General features: G+C 40.2%; 1 protein-coding gene across 1 annotated transcript; it reads left to right on the top strand.

Annotated features, from left to right (window-relative positions):
• Nucleotides 1-9,912: 9,912 nt before the first annotated feature.
• YTHDF1 (YTH N6-methyladenosine RNA binding protein F1) lies at nucleotides 9,913-24,255 on the top strand. Its single transcript, XM_010195625.2, has 5 exons — nucleotides 9,913-10,308; nucleotides 10,721-10,745; nucleotides 12,217-12,296; nucleotides 16,532-18,058; nucleotides 22,738-24,255. The coding sequence occupies exons 1-5, from the start codon at nucleotides 10,282-10,284 to the stop codon at nucleotides 22,762-22,764; spliced, it is 1,686 nt and encodes a 561-aa protein (XP_010193927.1). The 5' UTR covers nucleotides 9,913-10,281; the 3' UTR covers nucleotides 22,765-24,255.
• Nucleotides 24,256-24,501: the final 246 nt, after the last annotated feature.

Raw genomic sequence — 24,501 nt, forward strand, 5'->3', positions numbered from 1 at the left:
TCGATAAAAGAGAACTTCTCCAGGACAGGGTCTAAAACTTTTCTACACAAAAGTGTCCTTAAATCAATGATATTTTCTGCTGGTGCTAGTTCTGTGCAAGATGAAGGGCAAAGTTACAGAGTGCCCTCATCCTACTTAAGGTAACAGTCCTTCCCTGCATGTGTAAGCTAAATTGCAACTCAGCTGCTGCTTCTGATACTTTCTACATAGCTGTTAAATACACTTCCAAAAGGTCATACAATCTAACTAATCACTCCAAAGGAATTCCTTTAGAGTGAAGTCTCTATCAGGTGATCAAGTTGTAGGTGCAATCAATTTTCTTATTGAGTGTCTTGAAAATCCCTGCACCACTGAAGTCAGTTCATCCCAAGAAACTGCTATCAGCAGGCAAAGCTAAGCACACAGACCCAAAACCTCACAAACAGGGGAAAAAGAAATAGGAACACATCTGAAAAGATATGGTGTTTCAAAGCTGCTACCCCCCCCCCCAATTTAATAACTAACTATTGCAGTGCACTCCTGAATAGGCACACTGTAAAAAATACAATCAAAGGGAGACCTCCTGTACAGCAGCTGCTCTGCAGTACACACAGTCACAAGACCTTTAACAGGCACTCAGACCAGTAGCATCTCTGCAGCACTATATTTAGGGAAAGAAAACCTTAAAAGGTCTTTTAGTTGTAAAGACCTGTAGCCAGAGTTAACAAACCCATCCTTCAGAGGTATTACACAGCGAGACTTCAAAAGCAAATTTGCTCAACCATGTGCCTCTCACAGTAGTAGGTAACAAGGAAGAGAAAGTTCACTAGCAACTAGTTTTCCTCTATAATCACAACCACAGAAACCAGAGTTGGAGGAAAATAAGGCACTAACAATTTGGTTTAGAAGCTGCTTTAATAAAGTAGCTACTCAAGAACTATGTTGCAGCCATATAGAAAGAAAAAAACCAGTCACTGACATCCAGCAGGAGTTGCAAGCTAAGCAAACTTAAGAACAATTTTTAGCCTGCACAGCAGATTTTACTCTCAGAACAGAGAGGCAACAGTGACTTATTCATCAAGTACAACTCCACAATCTCATTGCTGCTCTCATCTTGGACACTAACAAAACAAAAGTTATCATTTCTAAGCTATGACAAATGCTGTTTTCTACCTAAAAGATGAACGAGTTAACCTAGCCTACTGCCCATTAGGAAATACACCTCAGAGCAACCTTCACAGCAAGACAGGCAGAGAGAAAATGAGATTTTCCACACAAAAGCTTAACAACTGAATCAAGCTTTTCTTAAATACAAGATGTAACATAGGAGAACAATATACTTCTTTTGCTTATGAAGAGATCCATTATGGTTCACCTGCTGCAAAGACATTGATATGCTCTGCAGAAGATCCATTAACCTGGCTGATAAAGCTCTCCAAAACAAATTGATATTTTAAATAATAACAGTGCTATTAAAAGCCAATGTTCTCCCACAACCCACTACTTAAATCTACATGGCAATATACTTTCAAAGCAACATTATGGCTAATATCAACAATTCCCTACAATTAGCACAATAAGAAAAAACAACAACAAATCCCACAAACCCTCAAAAGAGAAATTTACCTGCAGAATGCTCAAAAAATTCAAATAGCTTCTAAGAACTAAAACCCTCCTAACCCCATAAGCTTAATCTACCCACTTCTAGTTGATGCAGAATACCTTCTCAAAGCAGCAGGAACCCTTCCAAGGCATAAGTGAGCCCACCTGCAGCAGAGACCATTTGTAATTCTTCGTTTTCCCCAATTGGCTGGGTTTGTGCTGAAATTCTCTATTGGCTAAAAGGTCCAAATTTCACCTGTGTAAGTGGAACTCACCAGGGCAAGATGTAAAGTAAAGCTCAGAAAATAACTGAGCCTCTGAAAAAAAATCCACCACACTAAGAAACCCCAAAACTAAACCACAACCCCAAGATAGACCACAAAACGATACCACCAGCCTTGTGGTGGTGTTTAAACCCAGCAGAGTACCAATTGTGATATCTTTACTCCTGCAACATGATGGTTGCAATCCTCCTATTTCATCATAGTCCCTTTGCTCCTGCAGCCCTAATTTTCTTCTTTAATTTCTATTGCTCTAACAAAGATGAACACAACCATATTCTGAAAGGCTATCCAGATGGGTGTTATTACATATGTCACCAGAGTATGTCATGACAGCAGCTTCCTACTGAGGCTGAAAGTCCTCTTAAGCCCTTGCAATCATCGTGACTCTACAGTAAAGCAGTATTTCCATGTCTTTTTCAAGTTGCTCTCATATGAATGTTTTGCACCTCACAATTTTTAAGGAGATGTACTATAAAATTAATAGATGAATAGCAACAAGAATTTACTCAAGACAGCTTTAACAGGTTGTGTTACCTTTGGGAATAAACACTCTTTTGCTACCATTGCATCTTTACAATTTGAAATCTTTCTATTCCTTTGTCTTCCTGGGGTCACAATTCAGAATGCAGCATTATAATGCTACTTTTGAAAGGTGAAATTGCTTGAAAATGTGTTTTGTTGTCTCATTTTTCTGCCTGAGAAGATTCATGCAGCTCACTCTAAACTATGTGCTTGTCAAAAAATAAGTTCCACCTGAGAACACAGGTGGTTTATATTAGGATCTTTCTTTTAAGAAAAAAAGAGCTAGAATCCTTTTCTCACAGACAAGCCCATACAAACAAATGTTTTAATTGAAAAGGAGAATGTTGAAGCTTTGTTTTGCTAATTAAATAGGTGTTAATGCAAATCCCTGAGCAGTAGAGGGCAGTGCCTATGTACAAAATGTATAGAATCTTGTAACTCATCAATGTGGTTCTTTTTTGGCCATAACGAATTGATAGGTATTATCTTCTGCTCCACAGATGCTGTTCTTTATAAGTCTATATTGATTTTTGAAGAATGTATCCTAAAAATATAAGATGCAGAGTTGGCAAAATCCCTCAGACAGAGTCTGTCTGGGGACTCTGCTGATGCATTATAGTGAATCACCTGTTAATAGATAAGGATAATCGATAGTTCTGATCTTGTGAAACATTTCACAAGCAGTGATTTAATCCTGTACTGCTTATAGCCACCTTGTTTCTTACATGTGGTCTCTGGAGGTGTTGGCAAGACAGTAGACTCCTTGATCCACCTTCCTAACAGCTACTGCCTTGCCTCCCCAGCAGCCTTGCAGGCAGCTCCCATGGATGTTTCCACAAAACAGAGCAGCATGGATGCCCCAGACTGGTGGGGTCAAGGTGTGCTGAATTGCCAAGCCTGTATGTTCCACTTGGAATGCAGTAACTTCCACATTGCTGAGCCTATTCTGAGCATAACTGGAAACCAACGTTAGACAGTGATTTGAAACATTCCAGTAAGAAAGGGATGTAAACATAATTTCTTAATAGCAGCCTGATTTGGAAGGAAAGCAATTAATAAATACAAAGGCCAGAGTAGAGTTGGAAACAGCACAGGAAAGAACTTGAAAGGGCTGGAGTGCTTGGAGCCCCTGGAAAAACTTCAGCTTCAGCATCTCTAACCTCAAGGGTCTGCACAGCTCTAAGGAAACAAAGGTGTTCTGTGTGGTGTAGCTCAAGGAAGATTACTGAGCCTCCATCAATAAATTAAGAGCTAATAAAAAATTACCAAGGAAGGAAGCTTTTGTAACAAGGGAAAATAAAGGTATCAGTTTGCATTACCAAAGAAACAAAGGGGCTGGGAACACAAATGGAGGTGCCATAGCTTGCCACTGCAACAGATGTGTAAGGGACTGGGTATCAAAGAAATATATGGCATAGTTTCTGTCCCCACTTGCTCAAAACCACTGTTAACCACTCTGGGAAGGCAAGGATCCCATTTTTATTCAGAATAAAATATTCAGAATATATGATACAATGGCTTTCCAGCCTGAAGCAGAGAAAATCTTTACATTTGTAGCTATACAAGGAAGTTGTTGCTTCTGTTTTTCCATTGAGGGCCTTGCTTTTCCTCTTCTGGCCACCTCTTCCTCTCTGTTGTCCTTCATCTTCCTTCACACTGAATAGCCAGCTGGTTTCATCCTGCAGAAGATCACCTGTGCTCTTCTGCTCTCCTAAGAGTGGCTGGCATAATGTTTCCTGGAACAGCAAAACCTGTGAGGGTGCCTGTCTGTTCAGCTGCCTTACAGTCCAGCAGTGATGGACCAAAGGACATCACTGTCTGTTGACACAAAATTCCACAGCACCCATAAAACAAATTCACTGTGGACAAGCAGCATGATCCAAACCAGTGAATAATGAAAAGGGAGTGGCCACACCAAAGTCCTTTCCTTATAGCAAAGCTCAGAAGTATTACTTTGCCTTTTCATGCAGTTCAAGGTTCCTTGTTTTACCATAAGGAATGCTGCTTTACATCCAAAGGGCTTTTCCCTGTCTATCAACGCTTCTCTTGCTGTACTTCCCTCAGTTGATTTTTCAGTAACAAAGAAGGACACATTTAATATATTAATAATCATAAAATGTTCTGCCAAACAATAAAAATCATTAATTCCAGAAGCCTGAGAAACATCGCCATGAAAACACATTGATTAAATATGTATTGCCAGAAGGACTGCACAGGTGAGGAAGAGCTACAAGTTTCCTGAAGTGTTTCCCTATAGACTCAAACTTTTCAATCTCCATCCCTAGTTCTTTCTTCTGGCCTCCACTACCCTAGCATCTGATTGCCTCAAAACTTGAGGTACTGTAATAGGAACAGCTAACATGTAGCTTGTCACGTGACTCGTGCAAGTGCTTAGAATCAAATATGATGAATATACCAGAATGCAGCTCATAGCAAAAGAAAAATCTGCAAAGCACAGCAGATGCTCAAAAAGAAAATCAATAGAAGAACTGACCTTAAAATCCTACTGTAATCTGAAAGAAAAACAAGCTAACATGCTAGCTCCTTGGAGGAAGGAAAATTGAAGTGCCACAAGCCATTGCTATGTTTTAGATTGTTTCATAACATCAGGATTCCAGTGACCAGCCTATTATAAAAAAATCTTTCATCTCTAGAAGATGGTGTGGGCTGAAAACTGTTCAAGGCTTTTTCTAAAGGTAACTTCAGAAAACAGTTTATTCTTTATTTTTCTAAATGGCTTTTGGAGTTGAAAAATGTATTATTTTTTTCAAGGGTCATTTTTTTCTCTTTATATGGCTTTCTACCCTTTCTTGCCTTTGCCAGTGAACACAGAACATCAATGGGGAATATAAAAGAACAAAACCAAACCCCATCCATTATTTGGGGTTTTTTGTTTGTTTCCCACAACATTCTGGATACTCAAAAAACCCAAAAATCTGTAATTCAATCTGTCACTAATTGAATGAACTATTTTCAGGCTTCAGCAGATCATTGTGACAGCCAGAGAGCAAGCAGAGTGCTTAGAGAGCTGAGCAGTGACACAGGGAGTAGGAACATGAATTACAGTTTCAGGAGAGAACTGTATGGCTAAGCACAATTCCCCTAGTGAGCATAGAAAACATGAATGATATTCTCTTTCTTCCTCCTTTTCTGAGCAGCATCTGGCTGGTTCCCCCAAAGGACCAGTTGTGCATCTCCTGCTTTTCTGCTCCTGCCTCTCCCTCTCACTGACTCTGATCATTGCCTGAATCCTTCTGATTCTGACATGAATGAGCCTCATGCTTGTGCTTCATTCCCTCTACCCACTCAAAGCCTGGCAGGAGGTAGAGGAGCAGAAAACATGTAGCCTCACATAAACTGGGCAGAATTGCTACTGCACAAATAAAACTAACAGCTCTTTAAAAGAGATTGCTATCGGCTTGTGACAAACCTATGTTTCACCATTCAGCCATTAATTAGCTTTAAAGAAGGATTTGTCAGGCATTGTTATGACTCTAATGGAGCTCATCCTACATCTTAATTGGTGGAAAATCAGCCATCAAGAAACACGAAACATCTGATTTTCCAATTAAATTCTGCTATAGTTTGGAAGATGTTTTTATTGCAGAGAGATGTGTCTAGCTGCCTCAACATTGGACGACAGGTGGAAAGATCTATTCCTGAGCTATTCACACTAGCAATCGTCTGTTGTTCTCCCTGCCAATTGACTTGCAATAGGTTTATTTAGTCCCTATATCAATAATCAATAGCAGGAGGAAGAAAGACAACAGATCAACCTGAAACATCATAAAAAGCTGAACTGAAAAACAGGTGACCATCTTTTAGTTAGCAAAGACAGACTGACCTTACCATTTAATGGAAACTAAATGATAGGAGCATTAAAGAGTTCCAATGATGAAGATCACAAGGGAATCATGGGAGAGTCCTTGTGATCAATCCCTGCTCAGTTGTGCTCCTTGCACCAGCTTTTCAATGAAGTTGTCTTGGAAAGAACCTCATGTGTGATGCTGATGTCAGATGATATCACAGAGCACATTCTTCGTATGGTTTCCCTTCTTGTGTTTTCATAATGTGTCAGTGGCAAGAAAAAGACTATTTCTCTATGTGTCTGCTTTTATTTGTCATATTAAAATAATCAAAAGTAATGTTGGATCCTTGCTTTGGTTACATTCCACGCAGGCACAGAGTGCAGAGGGCAGATGATTCCAGTATGGCAGTATTCAATTTCACTCCTCTGCTCGTGGCAAAGAGGGCTGCCTAAAATCCTTGTAAAATCTGAATTTAAAGAAACCCAAACAAACCACAACAGGAAGTATTCTCTCAATTACACATGAAGTGCTCTGAGATTTCAGGGAGTATTAACAAAGGAAGAAAAAGGTATCTGTAAATTTTTCTTATGCTAGAAGGATCTAGAACCATGTTTCTCTCAACCAAACCTAAACAAAAATCCCTTGTGTTACCCCCTAGGATACAGTTTTATACTCCAAGAATATCCTGAGTTGATATAATTCTGAATGTTGCCTCATCTAGATGCTCCAGCTGAGACTTCTCGTCTTACTGGTTTTGTTTCTGAGAGATTCTGTACTTCTCAATGGACAGACAAGATCACGCTGAACGTTATGTCGTGGTTTAACCCAAGCAGGCAACTAAGCCCTACCCAGCCACTCACTCATTCCCTTCACAGTGGGATGGGGAAAAGAATCAAAAGGGTTTAAGTGAGAAAACTCATGAGTTGAGATACAATTTAAACAGTAAAACAAAAGCCACACACAGAAGGAAATCAAAACAAGGAATTAATTCACAACTTCTTATCATCAGGCAGGTGTTCACCCATGTCCAAGACAGCAAGTCTCTGTCATGTGTAATGGTGACTTGGGAACCCCCCTTCCTCCTTCCCCCAGCTGTATATGCTGAGCATGGCATCCTAGGGTCTGGGTTTCGTCACAGCTGTGACCCATCCTGACTTCTGCACCCCTAGCCTACTCACTGGTAGGGTGAGGTGATGAACAGAAAAGGCCTTGTGCAAGTCCTGCTCAGCAATAAGCAAAACATCCCTGTGTTGTCAACATCGTTTTCAGCACCAATCCTGAACATAGTCCCATACCAGCTACTATGAAGGAAATTTAATCTATCCCAGCCAAACCCAGCAGAAGTTACCAGGAAGAAATAATAATTGTCATTTTTCTACTGCAAAAGGAAAAATAACATTCCCACAAACATGGACTTAGGCATACATATATATGTGGGTTGTATGGGGCTTAGAGCACCCTGGTTTAGTGGAAGGTGTCCCTGCTCATGGCAGGGTGGTTGAAACAAGATGATCTTTAAGGTCCCTTCCAACCCAAACCATTCTAGGATTTAATTTTTATATATATACACTCACACACACATATATATATGCCTGACATGCTCTATCTTTGAAACTAAACTAACATGTATAGCCTAATAGCTGCAGTGCCCTGTACTTTAGGATACTGAAGCAAATACAGTTCTAACATTCTGCCCACATACACTCATGGCTAGGATGATTCATAGTCACATCGTTGCTATATCAAGACTAGTGAACATACACAATCACGTGGAATTCAGAGCAGTACCCATCACCCAAGTATGCAGGACAACCTTCTCCTTTTTTCTTCCAGACAGATGTTGCACTCTCCAGCCACAGTGCTCACTTTTTTCCCACATTTGTCTTTGAAGTTCTCTAGAGAGCCTTTCCAGCTCATTCGAGGACTCTCAAGAGCACAGACTTTGTCCATAGCTATATGGTATGACAAACCACATTAAGATAAAGCATACCATTTTTTACCTGCTAAGCCAGAGAAAGTACCCAAAGCATCTCCAGGTGCTGAGGATTAATGCAATACCCTTTCTTCCTTATCTTGTTGACAGATCAGCAAAAGACAAAAAGAAAATGTTCAAGGGCAGGTTGGATGGGGCTGTGAGCAACCTGGGCTAGTGGAGGTGTCCCTGACCATGGCAGGGAGGATGGAATAAGATGACCTTCAAGGTCCCTTCCAACCCAAACCATTACAGGATTCTATGATTCTAACAGGTATGTTCAAAGCCAGGGAAGATTTAACCAAATTAAATATCTGCTGGAATTTTGATTCCTTCAAGAAAAGGGTAGGTTTCTGGACAATTTAAGGACCATTATTTACCTTCTCCCAATAGATGTCAGACACCTATGTAACATGTTAAAAGATAGTCTCAGTGACATATTGTTAATCAATGAAAACTCTTTGCTATAAATCCTTTTACTGCACTGGTTTCCAAAGAAGTCAATAAAACTTGTATTCCACAAATCTCATTCAGTTGCTGGCATCTGGTACCAGTGTTACTTAGGAGCATTGCAGTAACTATTTTCTTTTGTTGTGGAGTTAAGAGTCTCCCAGTCCACCACACTCTAACCTGGCACTGAGTGAACTGTCATCTCTGTGTGTTACCATAATACAAGCAACAGGAAACAAAACCAATGTTGATTTCTATTTAATCACAAAGCATTTAAGATTTCGACATCAGAACTCAAATGGATTCGAGGCAGACTGTCACACAAGTGTCTGTATTACGATATATAATGTATTGTAAACTTCAGGACCTTGGGGAGGGCAGGAATTGCCCTTTTCTTTTGTGCAGCACCTACAAACTGTATCTTGAGCAAATGATCCCAAGTAGGACCCAAAAACTATTAAGAAGCAGCAACAGTTGTGGTCCTTAGACATTTTATTTGTTTCAGAGAAAAAAAACCCCAAAACAAAACCCCCAACTCATTATGTATAACAAGCAGAAATCCAATCATTGATGGAGTAGAACTCAAATGCTAGAAATAAAAGGGCATTGCTTTCATTTAATCTGATTTCTCAAGCCAAGCCTCCCTAAAAATATGCCATGAAGCAGGACTGAGGCATTATAGCTCAGACAGCTTACTCAACACTGCCTCATTTCTTCACCTCCTCTCAGAAGGCTGTGTAGGAAAATGCCAAGTCTCCCTGAAAACCACTCAATTTACTTTTTGGCCTCCCAGAAATGAACATAAGCTATGCTAAGGGGCCCAGAATGTCACCCAAGTTCTGCAAGACAGCAGAATGCAACGGGGAAAAAGTGAATTAACCTGACTTTAAAGACAACAGTGGAAGCTGCTACAGCCAGGCTGGCTGTAACCCTCTGCCAGAGGATCCCCACCGCAGCCACCGTGGGCCGGATCCGCACCGCGGGCGGGTTGGGATGAGAGGAGACGGGCCTCACGCTCCGCCAGAGGCGACAAGCGAGACTTCATGGCCGAGCCTGCGGGCAATGGGGATCGTGTACGGCCTCACAGAGGCAGGGGGTCTAGTTGAGCCCGGGGCGGTGAGGGGAGAAAGGGGCGATGAGGGGAGACGACCACTCGCCGCCCTCAGCCCGGCGGGCGCGCATGCGCAGCAGCTCCCGCCGCGCTCTTTCCGGCCCTCGCTCCCCGCCCGCGCCTGGCCGTGCCTTCCCGCCGTGCCCCGCGCGCTCTCGGCGTTGACGTCACCGCATCCCGGCGCCCGCCGCCATTGGAGTTTGGAGGCTGTGGCTCCGTCCCCTCGCTGCGGCCCGACGGCAGCGGGCAGGCCCGGGCGGCGAGGCCCGGGGGCATGTGAGGAGACGGGGCCGGCAGGGTGAGGCGAGGTGCGGGACCGGTACCGGCCTGTGGTTCTCTGGGTGCCCTGAAGAGACGCCGAGTGGCGGCGCGCGCGCTAGCGGCCCCTTTCCCTCCCCCTCGGCCCCGGCCCCTTCCCCTCCCCGGCCGCCGCCTGAGGGGAGAGGCGCCGCCGCCCCTCGGCCAGGCCCCGGAGCTCCGTGCCGCGTCGAGCGGCCCTGCTTTCTTCTCCCGGCCCTCTCTGCTGAACCACGGCGGCCCTGTACATGAATTATGTCTGCCACAAGCGTTGACCCTCAGGTAAGTGGCGAAGCGGAGCGCGGGCCTGCAGCCTCCCCACCCGCGGGCAGGGGGTTTCCCTTGCAGGCCGGTGCCTGCGTCTGGTTAGGGAGAGGCATTTCTTCTCCCTTCCCGCGCCTTTGGACCGCAGTCTTTCTCATTAACTTCCCCCGTGGGCATAGCGTGTTTCCCATAGTATTTCGAGAGCCGTGGCCATTTCTAAGGAAGGCCGGTGCTGAATGATACTCGAAATCTAGTCCCCAACCCCAGTCTATCAAACCCTGATGCGTTGTTAGCCATTTTTATGAGCCTCGTATCCGTCATGAAAAGCTGTGTGTTTTGCAGTGACCATTACAAGCGTTTCTCTAAAATTAACTTTCCTGTTTTCCTCTCTTTTTTTCCCCTCTTACCCAATCTCGTTGTGGCTTCCCAGAGACCGAAAGGACAGGATAATAAAGGTGAGGATTATTCTGAGATCTGATTGTTTAAATTGGTGTTGTAACAGAGGAGTTACACAGGTATCTGTAGGTGAGCAGAAAGGTATTGCTTCTAGTCCATGTGGCTAACATCTGGAACAAGGGAAGTTTTGCTTTGTTTCAGAAATAACAGGCACTGTTATTTGTGCAAACTTGCATCTGTTTAATGCTACTGAGTTTACAGTTGGAGGGATTGTGTTGTGCAAAACATAATAATGCTTTTCTTAAAATAATATTTCTGGAGATTTTTGCATAAAAACACAAGGATATGCCTGCTCAGTGTATATTTTACATAGTTTTGCATAGTTCTTCCTACTATATGAATACAACTATGTATGTGATGTATGTACCAGCTGTCATATATAAGCCTACAGACTTAATTATTTAAAGAATTTTAAATAAAAATAGTTCACATGAAATAAGCCTTTTCTGGTAACTTCCATGCTTAATGTGAAATTAATAAGTATTTATCTAAGAAAGTACCTTGATTGTTAACTGTGATTGCTAATAAGTATGTAACTGTTTAGGCTTATAGTCACCTCATAAATGTTTTTTAATTTATCTTAATCTACCTTAAAAATTCAGCTGCCTCTAGTTAGGGAGAGTTTGATGCTGTTTCCCGTGTTTGTAAATACTTTTATACCTCTGCTGTCCCTGACAAACTTTGCAGAAGTAGTCTGGTAAATTCCCAGACTTGTTTGCTGAGCATCCTATTTGGCCTGGTGTTACTTTTAGTTTAGTTTATCTGTTCTGTGAAAAAAGTAAACAAAGTAGCTTTTACATAAGGTGTTTGATCTTGTTTTCTTAAATATAAAACAAACAAAGGAAATTATTTGAAGTGACCTAATAACAATTTTGGTTGGCTTGGTGTCTTTCAGTAAGGGGCTTTGAATGCTTTTCACAAGTTCATTTATCCTTAAGTAGGCCTTTGATTATGGCATATGCCTCTTTTTACACATGAGAAAATAAAGACTTAAATTTTCCTGAAAATATCAGGATATCAAGGCACTGAGTAATCATTATTTCATAATTAAATGTAACATTACCTCATCTTATTTTAGCCAGCAGCTTAAGCAGTGAAAAACACATGTGGGGAGAACTGTGAATTAGTTTCTGAGAGTTCTAATTGTGGAACAGAACAATAGATGTTGTTTCCCAACATTTTTCACAAAATTCTTGTCAAGAATTATTCTTTCTGAGGTAACACATGAGTTGTCTGTTCACTCTTGCATGTATATTTAGTGGGTTTTTTTACTCTACTGAAATTTAGTTTTGTAAGCAGTAATAGAAATGGAAACTATTTTGGGGGGAAATGTCATCTCTTGGTCTTTTTTTTAGAGTTTTTGTGCTGTGGATGAGAAATAAGGTTTTTCCATAAAATAACACAGAGTGAGTCTCTTTACTGAAACACTACTAAGGAGTGTTATCATATGTTATAACTTTTTTCTTCTAGTACAAAATGGTTCATTACATCAGAAGGATACAGTTCATGACAACGATTTTGAACCTTACCTTTCTGGGCAGTCAAATCAGGTTAGTGTATTTTTAACTTAGCTTTTTTTTCGTAGGCATGCTGCTGGCATTCAATTCATGGGATTGTGTTGAGGGAATGAATTCCTTAAATAGACATGGAAAAAGAAATGACTAGCATATTGTGTTACTTGGTAATACAACTAGCATTTGTACTCACAAAGCTAATATTACTCTGCATGTCCAGATGGCCACAAGTGAAAATGAAGTTAATGCTCCAACTAGTGTCTGCTGATCTCTCCTCAAATTGCAGGTTATTGATATGCTTGGACTGTGGCAGACTATTTGATCTTATGATTCTTTGATAGATGACTTGCGTGTGGGAGTCTGAAGGTTCTGCTTTTGGGCTCTCCTGATTAATTTATATAATCCTGGAAATTAGCATCATTGAAGTTCGGTTTCAGTGCTTTCTAGGTAGCTTGTAGAGGTATCCCACTTGCTTTTTACACTTCAGTAAATATTATTCATCTTTCATGTCCTCTGAAATACCTTACTAATTAAAAATGTGTTATTTTAAGAGTAAGGCACTATAGTGTAAACTCAGTGTGATGCGGTTCATTATAATGTATATTAAATAGAATCCAAGGCTTAAATACTATTATTTAACTTAAAATAGCTTTTGATTTTCTTTCACAAATATGAAATACCATTTCAGAAGGAGAACTGTTATTTCTTGGCAGAAAGGCTAAGTGATATCTTTTAAAAAGGAAATTCATAGTTCAGCCTGAAGCTGATAGATACCACTGTTAATATTGCTCACATAACTGAACTTCACATGGTTAAAAAATGATAATTAGCATGTTGTTTTGTTTCCTTTGTGGAAATCATGTTTTAATCTTGAACACTAGAGCAACTAGTATCAGTTGATACACTGTATATTGGTTTTGTTCAAGATCTAGTCAGCTTTTTCATTATGACAGATAGATGGAAATGTGTTTACAAGTTTCTTTTGGATCATAGTAGCTTTCAGGAAATGTGCAAAACTTTAGCACCATATAGATACACTTGAGCTGATTTCCGTCACAGAGGAAACCTGACACACCACTCTGGAAGACAGGATGAGTGAATGTATGGCAACATGAATTGCCTCCTGAACTGTGCTGGGTGGGCTCCAGCTCCCAAGCTGCGTTTATAGTCTTCTGCAGTATAGACACATTCTCCAGACTTACACCAAGTCAGAATGATTTGATGGGAAACATTCCCTCTTCTCTAAATTTAATGTACTGTAACAGGTGTAAAAGCAGGAAGCTTGTGGGGAAAAAGGAAGTGAAATTTTCTCTTGTAATGGAAATTCAGTTTTGAAAGAAATTGAGGTTTTTACCCTCTCTAATTTTTTTAAGTTCCACTTGATCACATTCATAGATAATTTCTAATTACTTAAACCTTAAGGTAGGTTTTCCTAATGTGAAATATTCTGAACATTATACTTCATGTAGAAAAAAATATTTAACCATCTCTTGCAGTTTAATTCTACAAAATTTGTCTCAGCTGCAAACAAGCCCAATTACTGTGTTGACATGGGAAAATTGCTATGATTTTTAGAATTTCCATAATTCTAATAAGGTTATCTTACATGAAAATGTAGCTCCATTGACTGGTTTGTTTGTGCTGCAGTAAGAAGTTGGCATGCTACAAGAAACAATTGTGTAAGTCGTCTTACAATTTTAAGTGGGAAGTGACAGTGGCGTTAATTAGGACCATGAGATTTTGTGCTGAAGACAAGCATGTTTTTGAACAAAGACCTATCTTAGTTATTCAGCCAGTTTTATTCAGGCCTTCAAAATTACTGTAAAGTGTCAGGGACTCAAAAAAAGATTTGAAATTGATTGAATATTTTAAAATATGCTTCATAAATTAACCCTGCAGCTGACAGGACATTTGACATCAAAGGTCAAATTGTAGGTTGGTAATGTGTTAGTTTCATCTTTTAAAAATACAAATTAGTCTTTAGAATGAGTATTGAGCATGTTATATAATCAAATATAATCGTCTTCCATCTTTCTGTTGAAAATTACTTTCTGTTCTTGCCATCAAGTCCAAGTGTCCAAGTAGCAAATTTCAGATGTGATAGCTTTTTTTTTTTGGTAAAGCACAGAGTGCAAAGGGAACTCGGGGAAGTAGAGTATTCATATACAAAGTTGTACTCAAACAAGAAAGGCATCTCCTGTGTAATGTCTTCCAGAACCAAAAGATGAATCATAAATAATAGGGAGTTAGTTACTGGCAAGCATTGTACTTTAGGAGAAAGGAGCATCCCTTTCCTAATGAACGGAATGGCTGGATTTATTGGTTGTTTTTTATTTAATAAGAAGAGAAATGCAGAAGGGAGCAGAAAGGTCAAGGATAAGTTTGTTGAAATAAATGTTCTGCAGTTGCAGTGAAGGACTTCTGTCAGGGTTTCTTTTACACACTCTGGCTTAAAGCCAGTCCAAATAGATTGAATGTTTTGTAAGGATGTCTGCTGGAACCTTCTTTTAATCTTGTTAGAATCCTTGTGGAAACTTCATAGGCTGTGTGACAGAAGGTGCCAGTCTCAGGAATTGTCTAGAATCCTTGAGCAGAAATAGTTCAAGACAAAACATCTGCTTTCTCTAGGCTTACTCTTTTTGGTCTTGATAAATTCTAAATCTGTAGAATACATGAAGGTAAATAGTTCTTTGGAGGTACTAAATGTCTTTTCCTTTCCACCTCTGTTTTGTTTTTACACTTTTTTACTGAGACACATAGAGCAACCTCAGGGCCAATTCTTTGGGAAAAATATGTTTTCATATGCTAAATATTTATTATTTTAGCTTATGGATCTCAGCAAATGTAATGAATTTTAGAGTATCTCCTCCTAGGAAGTGTGTATCTCTTGTTAATGGTAGAATTTGCATGTGAATAAAGGCAGCATGAACAGTGGCAGAGGCTTCTTTTGAATCCGCAACACTGGATTTAGGCAGTTTAAATCTCAGGTATGCTTGTAGTACTGTGTATAAGTCTTTCGAGTGTTTTATGGTTTCTTTCTGTGTACAGAAAGTAAGGATATTGAATTACTTCAGTTTTGAGATGTTGTAGAAGGGAGTCACTGGAAAATGAGCAGTAAAGATGACTCCTGAATACCAGCTGCATATTATGCTTATCTTCAGTAAGGAGATTTTTTTTACTTCAGCTTTTGAATGAGCTGAGAAATGTGATTTTTGGAAAAGTGACTGAAGTTTCAGTGCAATTTTGCTGGTCTTACAGATTATTTTTTTCAAATTTGAAATGTAGCAATTTGAAACAAAGGTTAGTTCCTCATCTTAAAAAAACAAATCTTTCTCCATGAGTAAGGAAAGGCTGGGTACTGTTTGACTCGTTACCAGGAGATGCTGACCTTCCCTCCTCCTCGCTGGTAATTACAGTTAGAGTGTCGGTTTGAGAGGTCTCCAATATATATGCTTCAAGACTCTTACTGTATAGAGTGGGAAAGATGGCCTGTGTTGAAGGACAGTGAGAAACAGTCTCGTACATTTGTAACTTTACTACCGAGGAAGAGGCTTTTGCAAAAAGCTGAGTAGAGTCTCAAATTGTTTAGGTGAGATACATCACGTGCCATATTTGCATATATTAGCCTCCAGTATACCATTCACCTTAATTTCAGTTTGCAGTTGTTGGCTCTGCTTACAGCAAACTTGGCATGCTTTTTAGTGTGTGATCTGACTGTCATCCTCACTCTGTCAGAAGAAGCCTTTGCGTGTTTTACCACTTCAGGTGTGTTTTGCTTGTCAGGGACTCAGCCCCTCAAAACAATTCTGTAATGAGGACTCATGTTTTGTTACATGTGTAACATGTAACACATATATCACATTAAGTTAAAACTTCTGGTATGTAGTGATCTAGAAATGCTAAATATCCTTAGTTCTGAAATAAATGAAGTATACTGTTCCATGAGTTTCATAAAGTATTTCAGAGTATTGGTATACTAGTTGATAGACTTCTAGAAGAAGCCACTAAGTACCCCTAGTAACCAAGCTCACATAGTTAAAAAAGCTTGAGTACTAACCTGATTGTGAGCCACTGGTCCTGGGGCATATTGTAAATGCCCAGATATTGCATTTTAGCCTTGAGTCTTCCTTGGAGTGTGAACTAAGATCTGTAATTAAAAATCAAATTACCCTGTCTCTGTTCTTTTCTATCTGGTTATCAACACTCTTGTGTCTATTTATATCTGAAGGGGTTTCTTATGTCTGAAGTTACCTTTGTTTTTCCTTTAACAGAACAATAGCTATCCATCAATGACTGATCCTTATCTGTCCAGTTATTATCCACCATCTATTGGGTTCCCCTATTCTCTCAGTGAAGCTCCATGGTCTACAGGAGGAGATCCTCCTATCCCGTATCTCACCACCTATGGACAGCTCAGTAATGGAGATCATCATTTTATGCACGATGCTGTTTTTGGACAGCCTGGGGGTCTGGGAAATAACATTTATCAACACCGGTTTAACTTCTTCCCTGAAAATCCTGCCTTCTCAGCATGGGGAACAAGCGGATCCCAAGGACAGCAGACCCAGAGCTCAGCGTATGGGAGCAGTTACAGCTACCCGCCCAGTTCACTGGGTGGTACCATTGTGGATGGACAAACAGGATTTCATAACGATACATTAAATAAAGCTCCTGGAATGAACAGTATTGAACAGGGAATGGTTGGACTTAAGATTGGTGGAGATGTTACAACTTCTGCAGTGAAAACAGTAGGTTCTGTTGTCAACAGTGCTGGGATGACAGGTGCCCTCTCAGGTAACGGGGGCTCTAATGTAAACTTGCCAGTATCTAAACCAACCTCCTGGGCTGCTATAGCTAGCAAGCCTGCAAAACCACAGCCTAAAATGAAAACAAAAACTGGACCTGTAATCGGAGGAGCGTTGCCTCCTCCACCTATAAAGCATAATATGGACATAGGTACTTGGGACAATAAGGGTCCTGTGGCAAAAGTTCCTGCTCCCCAACAGATACCTTCTCCTCAGTCTGTTCCACAGCCACAGCAACAAATTGTTCAGCCCGTTCCAACTCAACCTCCTCCATTGACTCAGCCACAGTATCAGACCCCTCAGCAGCCACCCCAAAATCGCTGGGTAGCTCCTCGCAACAGAAATGCAGCTTTTGGCCAAAGTGGAGGGACTGGTAATGACAGCAACTCAGCTGGCAGCACCCAGCCCAACCCTGTTCCAAGCGGAGAGTCCCACCCTGTTCTCGAAAAACTGAAAGCTGCTCACAGCTATAATCCTAAAGATTTTGAGTGGAACCTTAAAAATGGACGTGTGTTCATAATAAAGAGCTATTCTGAGGATGATATTCATCGTTCCATTAAGTATTCCATTTGGTGTAGTACAGAACATGGCAACAAACGCCTGGACAGTGCTTTTCGGTCCATGAATAGCAAGGGCCCAGTCTACTTGCTATTCAGTGTCAATGGCAGTGGACACTTCTGTGGAGTAGCAGAGATGAAATCACCTGTGGACTATGGCACCAGTGCAGGTGTCTGGTCTCAGGATAAGTGGAAGGGGAAGTTTGATGTCAAGTGGATCTTTGTCAAGGATGTGCCCAACAACCAGCTCCGACACATCAGGCTGGAGAACAATGACAACAAACCTGTTACAAACTCCCGTGACACACAGGAGGTGCCCTTAGAAAAAGCAAAACAAGTGCTTAAAATTATTGCTACTTACAAGCACACGACCTCCATCTTTGATGACTTTTCTCATTACGAAAAGCGCCAAGAAGAGGAGGAGGTGGTGCGGAAGGTAAACTTCTTTAAAACTTTATTTTACACACAGATATGGGGGAAAATGAAATGTGAAGGCTGCTGTGTGGAAAAACTGTAAGTAGGAATTGAAAATGCTTTTCACACATCTCAACTTGATTGTTCTATGTGGGTTTAACAACACAAAGACCAGAATGATGCTTGTTTTTCTGTGCCAGTTTCACAGCTACTGAGTTTCAAAGCAGAAAGCCAAGCAGCAAGGCAGGTAAAGGACATTATGTCCAGCTTTTTGGAGTTGGATTCATTTTTTTGTTTTAAATGGTTATTAAACTAGAAAATAGCTTCTGTTTCAGAATTGAGTTCTGGCAGTGATTGCCAGTTGAGTTTATTGCCTTACAAATACGAGATGTTTTAGCACTGTTTGACTAGGACTGGGCTATCAAAATCGATACCTGTGTTGGCATTTGCAATTTGTACATCGCCTTTAAGGGCAGGAAGCCTCATCTTGTTTGTTCAGTTAATCTCTCTGGAAAAGAAAGTTGCATAAAAGTGCTGGAATAGTGCTAGAAAGTTTGCATTTCTGCTGCTGAGTCACATGTATCATTATTTGGGTAAATAAAGGTTTACAGTTCCCAGGTCAAATCTGTCTACCGATTCTTGAAAAGCAGTTTCGAGTCAAGATGTAGTAACAGAAATTTGGGCAGTAACTGGGAAAGAAAAGCACAAACTTAAACAGTACTTTCGTGGCTCTCAGGCTACCACGAGAGATTGGTCCTTACCTATCCCTTGACCTCAGTTTCAAGAATGCATTTCTCTAATTAGGCAGTAGTGAACTGACAAAGTAATAACTATTGGAATGTATAGTTCCTAGCTAAGTAACACAGTTGCTTGATACTGACAGTGCTTCATACATTTTCAATAGAATTTCAAATAAAGCATTTGACAGGCGAGTGCAGCTCACTTGATTCAAAATGGTTCAGAAGGAAAGACTTAACACATGTTCCAGAGCTTAAATTGAAGTTGCCACTTTAAACATTTTATTGCCATTTAAAATGCAGCTACAACTGCTTTAAACAGTCTCCATAGGATGTACCCTTAAATCAGGAGGGAGAAGATGTATTTTATGAACTCTTAAAAGCTCAAATGAGCCCTGAGATACAGTGTGCCTTCTTTTAGCAGACAATTAGCAATTGAATATTTAATGCAACCTGTATCTTGGAGAGGTGTTGCCTGTGTAGATCATCTTGAATAAGTCAAAAGGCCTGAGTCCCTTCGTCCAGTATTTACAACATATGTGTGGGTGTTTGTTTGGGGTTTTTTAAAGCTGGGTGTCCCTGTGACATGCTGCCAAGTCTGGAGGGGAGAATAATGTGAGTGTTTTAAGGAGTGAGAGTACTGGGAAAAGTGGTGGGTTTATTCTTGAACAGTTAACTTCCTGGACTGAGGAAGATCCCAGTGGCTGCTTACTGAAAGCCAAACTGCCTTTGCTTTATAATCACTTGGGGCAGGTGTTCAGCTGTTGGGCTGATCCTACTTTGGGTTGTTTACATGTACACAGCTGTTTCCCACTTTTAGTTCAGGTATTGTTAACAATATTCTTACCCAACTCACTGCTTTATATCGGGATCAGTTTTCCAACAGAATGCACTTTTTCTGCCTCATTTAAAACCGAGGCTCTAGCATACGTGACATTCAAAAAAAACAAACAGTATTTGGGTTTCTCTGAATAGCTTACAAAATAGGACAATATATAAATGATCAAAGTACACTGAGGAAGGCAGCAGTGCTGGAGAGGTAAAGCAGAAGGACAACGAGAGAATGACAGATAAGATGCTGCTTGTTGGGTTGCATTTTATAACACTATTCTCTGCAAAGATAATATTTTCTGCTTTATTGACTAAATAAATGTTAGAAGTCCAGCTGATGACTAGGAGAGTTTCTTTGCTGGATATGCACACACTTAAGCTTCTTACTGTTGTTGAGAAGTTTGTGCTATTGAAGTTGAAGCCTTTCTTTGATGCAAAGTTAACCTTCCTGTAACAACAGTTTTTGAAGAATTGTATTAGCAATGAAGGTATCTGATGACCTAATGGTCTTTTCCACTGTGTGTGTGCCATCTTAATTAGTTTTCAGGTATTCATTACAGTGTGTTTAACTGTAAAATTACATGTTGAAATATTGCACTTCTGTTTCACCACTGTTGTGATTACAAAGGGCCACAATTCTTTGAAATCTACACGTGGAGAGTTTGAATACTTCTGTTTATACACAAATATTTAGTAGGGAAGAATGACTTAATCTGTACAGTGCAAACCACTAGCACTTCAGTTCTTTCAATGGTTACAGCTGGTCACTAGCCAGTGTTTTCTTAACTGATGTGTAGAATAAACTCCAGTGTGTGCTCTCCAAGTTTAACTGACCCAGGAACCTCTATTTTAACACCAGATCATCATGTGAGGGTTTGGCAGGGGTAGCGCTGGATGAAATTGACTCCAGTGCCAAAGGTTCATCAGCGTTACCAGCATTGCTGAAGGACTGGCCTGTCATCAACAATTGGCAGACGATTTGTGCATGTTGGGATTCAAGTCTGCCTTTTGATTTGCTATAGTAATAAACTGTTTCAGCCCAGTCTGATGACCCAGAACCTGGGAAAGGAGTAACAGAAGGATAGCAGTGTCTCAAATGAACTAGCAAAAGGAGTGGCATGAAATTGCTCCTGACCCTCATAGTATTTCCCGGTCTGTTTTCAGCGCCACTGCAGTGTCCATGGAGAAAGCAGCTGCAGTGTTCACAGAGAAAGCAACTTCTGGCATCAAAGCTCAAGCTCTTAACATTTTTAAAAGTTGCAGTGTGTGTGAGAGCTTCTTTAAAAAGAAAATACAGTATAACATGGTGTTAATTTTTAACATTCCCATGAAAAATGTTTGCATAGTCTTAAAATTATCTTCTCAAGTTCAGGTTGTAAAGAAAATGAACTTCCTGCAGATTTCTGTACATTTTTACTTGAATCTTCTGTCATAGGCCAAATGGGTTTATGTACTGTCAGCAGCTGTAGTTAAGTAGATGGCCATAGCAACTCGGCTGCTGTGCTGTCAAGCTCTGATCCATGTCAAGGCACTTGGCTACTCCAAGGTCTACACCTTAGTGTTTTGCTGGAAGAGATGAGTAGTCTTATCTCAGAAATCTCCTGAATCCCCAAGCTTTCCTTGTCTCCCTTTCGGTGATTAAAGATTGTCAAGCATTACCTAGCACATGTTGGGACTTAGAAATACTAATTTCCTTCTAGTGTGGTGTAAGTCTCTCTCAGTATACTTTCTGTGAACACATTAATTGATGCACAACCTCTAAGGATGGAATATTGTCCTTCCTACAAAACTGTAGGTAAAAAAAATACTTGTATTTTAAGATTAATATGAAGTGTGCTTCCTGATATAAAGAAACCACTTACATTTTTGTGTCAGAAGATGAATGCTTTCAACCCACCAACCTTAACAAATAAGGTCTAGTAGGAAGGTTGACAGCTACTCTAAACTGAGGTGAAGGGAACAGAAGTTTGACAGAGATGAGTGTCTGCAAACCAAAAGCTATTGCAGGTTTTATGAAAACTGCTTTTTCCTGTGTCTGAAGACTATACATATTAATGTCACAAAGGAAGTATATGCAGCAGGAGCTCCCCTGTGAGATACCAGAGAAGTCCCCTGGACAACAGAAACTATGAGGCCCTGCATGGATCTTCAGAACCAAAATGAACAAAGCCTTGTTAGTTGTTTGCAAAACTGCTTGTTCTTGCTTGCAGTAGTGCTAAGTAGAAGTAAGGAAGAGAAGTTGAGAGTTAGAGCTTCTAAAAAGCAGCCGTGCTCAGGAGCACGAAGAACTGTTGCATCAGTTTGTGTGGTTTCAGATGCTTTTTGAAAGGAAGACTCAGATTAGCCCCTGAGAGAGAAAGCAAGCAGCAAGGTAGGAGAAACTGCTTAAAAGTTTGCTAAATATATAGCACTTTTAACTAAGTACAAAGCCTGCACTGTCTCTGGTTTTAGTATTTGTGATTAGCACAAAACTTTTCAGAGAGGCTTCAAAAAGTCCACTGGCCTCTCTTACCCGAATGCTTCTAGAAGCTCTTGGCTTGCTCAGTCTGGCTGTGCTGGTTTCTGTTGGATCATGCAAAAGCACATTGCTTTTCTACAATCTGATGATGGATTGATTCTTTTTTTTTCACCCTGACTTGTCAAGTATTTCACAATACCTCCCAGAATAGCTGAGCAGTGAGGAAGACTTAGGAACAGAATTTTGCAAATCCTACTTTCACTGAATGTAACTAAACTCAGAACACCAGTTAACAGCAGTCCTGTGGAGCTCACTGATCTCTTTTCTACTGGTGTATTGCTGGTGCTGCAATAGCAGCAGCTAAAGTAATCCAACAAGCAGAGCGTTGGAGGTCCTGTTTCAACTTAGATGCATTGATATTCCCAGTAAGAAAGGCATGAATCTTCCTCTGCTAGTGGTTTGAAGTGATGGTGCAAGTCTTTATTCAGCTTGAAGCCACACTTTAATATTAAGGTTATCCACTTCTGGGGCTTGTCAGGTATATACCACGCATTTATAGAATGTAGCAGCAGTGTTTTAACAAGGGGTGTAATTGTCTGGGATCACATTAATGCTGTCATACTACTGAAATCTTTCTGCTTTTAACTAAAATATTTAACTTTTTTCTCTTTGCAGGAACGTCAGAATCGAAACAAACAATAAGAATAAACACATCCAGTTTGATATCTATACTAGAACTGATATTAAATTCGACTATGAGAAACAAAATTGAAGTATGCTGGTGCTGTATCCTGGCATCAGGACATACTAAAGCTTTCAGCTCCAGTGTATCTTCTCGTGCAGGGGAAATTAAGTTGTCGCATCTTTAAGTACATTGTAGTTTATTTTTGCCCAAGTGGATCTGCGTTAATTTGTATCTTTTCTATGTAAAATTCTGTAGAAATCATTAATAAAGGTGTGTCTGTTTTTATTTTTTTAAGTTGGTAAACAGTTATATTAACCTAATGTGGACCTAAACGTGAGCATACTAAAGTGTCAGTGCTTCCCAAAGGTTTTCTTTTGGCACAAATTACGTTCCTAGCCAAATACAGAGATTATGGAGAATACATCACCAATCCTCCTTTATCCTCCCCCCAAGCCCTTTTTTCTTCATGGCAGAGGTAAGAAACCATGCATTGATTGTTTTTGTTTTGATCATTTTAAAAAAAGTTTTAAGATACTGCACTTCAGAGTTGTGAAATGAGAAAACCCTCCCATTTCTGATCACTTGGTGCAGCTGCTCTGCCTCTTTCTTTACCTGTACAATTACACTTTTGGAATTGCTAATGCGCCGTGTCGGTTTCTTCTGTCTGGTAGAAAAATCAAATTGACAGTGAAATTGTTTCTCTGGAAAAATATTTCCCTTTCACATTCTGTTAAGCAGTGCTTCAGTGTGCATTTGTTATACCATATCCTGCTGAGGGGGAGCGGGATGCTTCCTCTCAGCCAGAATTCTGCTTTACGGTTTTTGTAGCTTAATTAAATAATAATGTGATGCTATCAACATTGCAGGGGTTTTGGACAATGTGTTTAAACCTGTTTCAGCTTTCAGGTGTTATTAGTTAATTGCAGATAATTTTTAATCCTTCCCTTCATTACTCCCTCCCACCTCCCTCAAATCCTAATGCCATTTAAAGTTTTTATACCAATAATGCTGAGCTTTAACGTAGGAACTAATAGTACGGATAATATGATGGATTATGCCTCAGATGTTGAAAATTGACAGTGTGTATGTCTAATTTTTTTTTTCTGTTGGATGAGTAAAAAAAAAAACAAAACAAAACTGTTTTAAGAAACTGAATTTGCTGTCATGTTTTTGTGGAGTGAGGGGACCGTCGGAGAGCCTGTCACCAACTGGAGTTCCAGTTAAGCATGGAAATGGTGCTCATGTCCGCTGCTCTAGCACACTGAATCTGCACGTGTTTATTGTAGAGGATCTTTTACTATATTAGAAAGCAAGTATCTTCTGAATACTATTTACTCCAAAAGGACCTCCAATTGAAATAAAGTTTAATCTGTATCATTTAGACTTGTATTTAGAACGTATAACTCTGTCTCTGGACTGTTACTGCCTGTAAGGGGTAATGGACAGCATCAGATTAACTTTTTCCTCTAGGAGAATACAAGCCTTAATAAACAATACATATTTAGCAAGTTTGATGTCATTTTCATTTTTTCCCCCTGCATTCAGTTGTTTTCCTATGTCAGAATCACTCTTTATGCTGACTGTGGTTGAAAGGCGTTTGCCATCAGCATGTTTGGTGATTGCAGAAGGGTTTCACACAGCTCTGCAGAGGACATTTAAGCTGCTTTGAATGCTGTTCCTCACAGGAGATGCATGCTTGTACAGTGGCTGTTGGCTGTACATCCATTTCTCCTCCTTGAAGAAATCACTGAAGT

Source organism: Colius striatus, chromosome 16, assembly GCF_028858725.1.
Source record: "Colius striatus isolate bColStr4 chromosome 16, bColStr4.1.hap1, whole genome shotgun sequence".
Taxonomy (NCBI): Eukaryota; Metazoa; Chordata; class Aves; order Coliiformes; family Coliidae; genus Colius; species Colius striatus.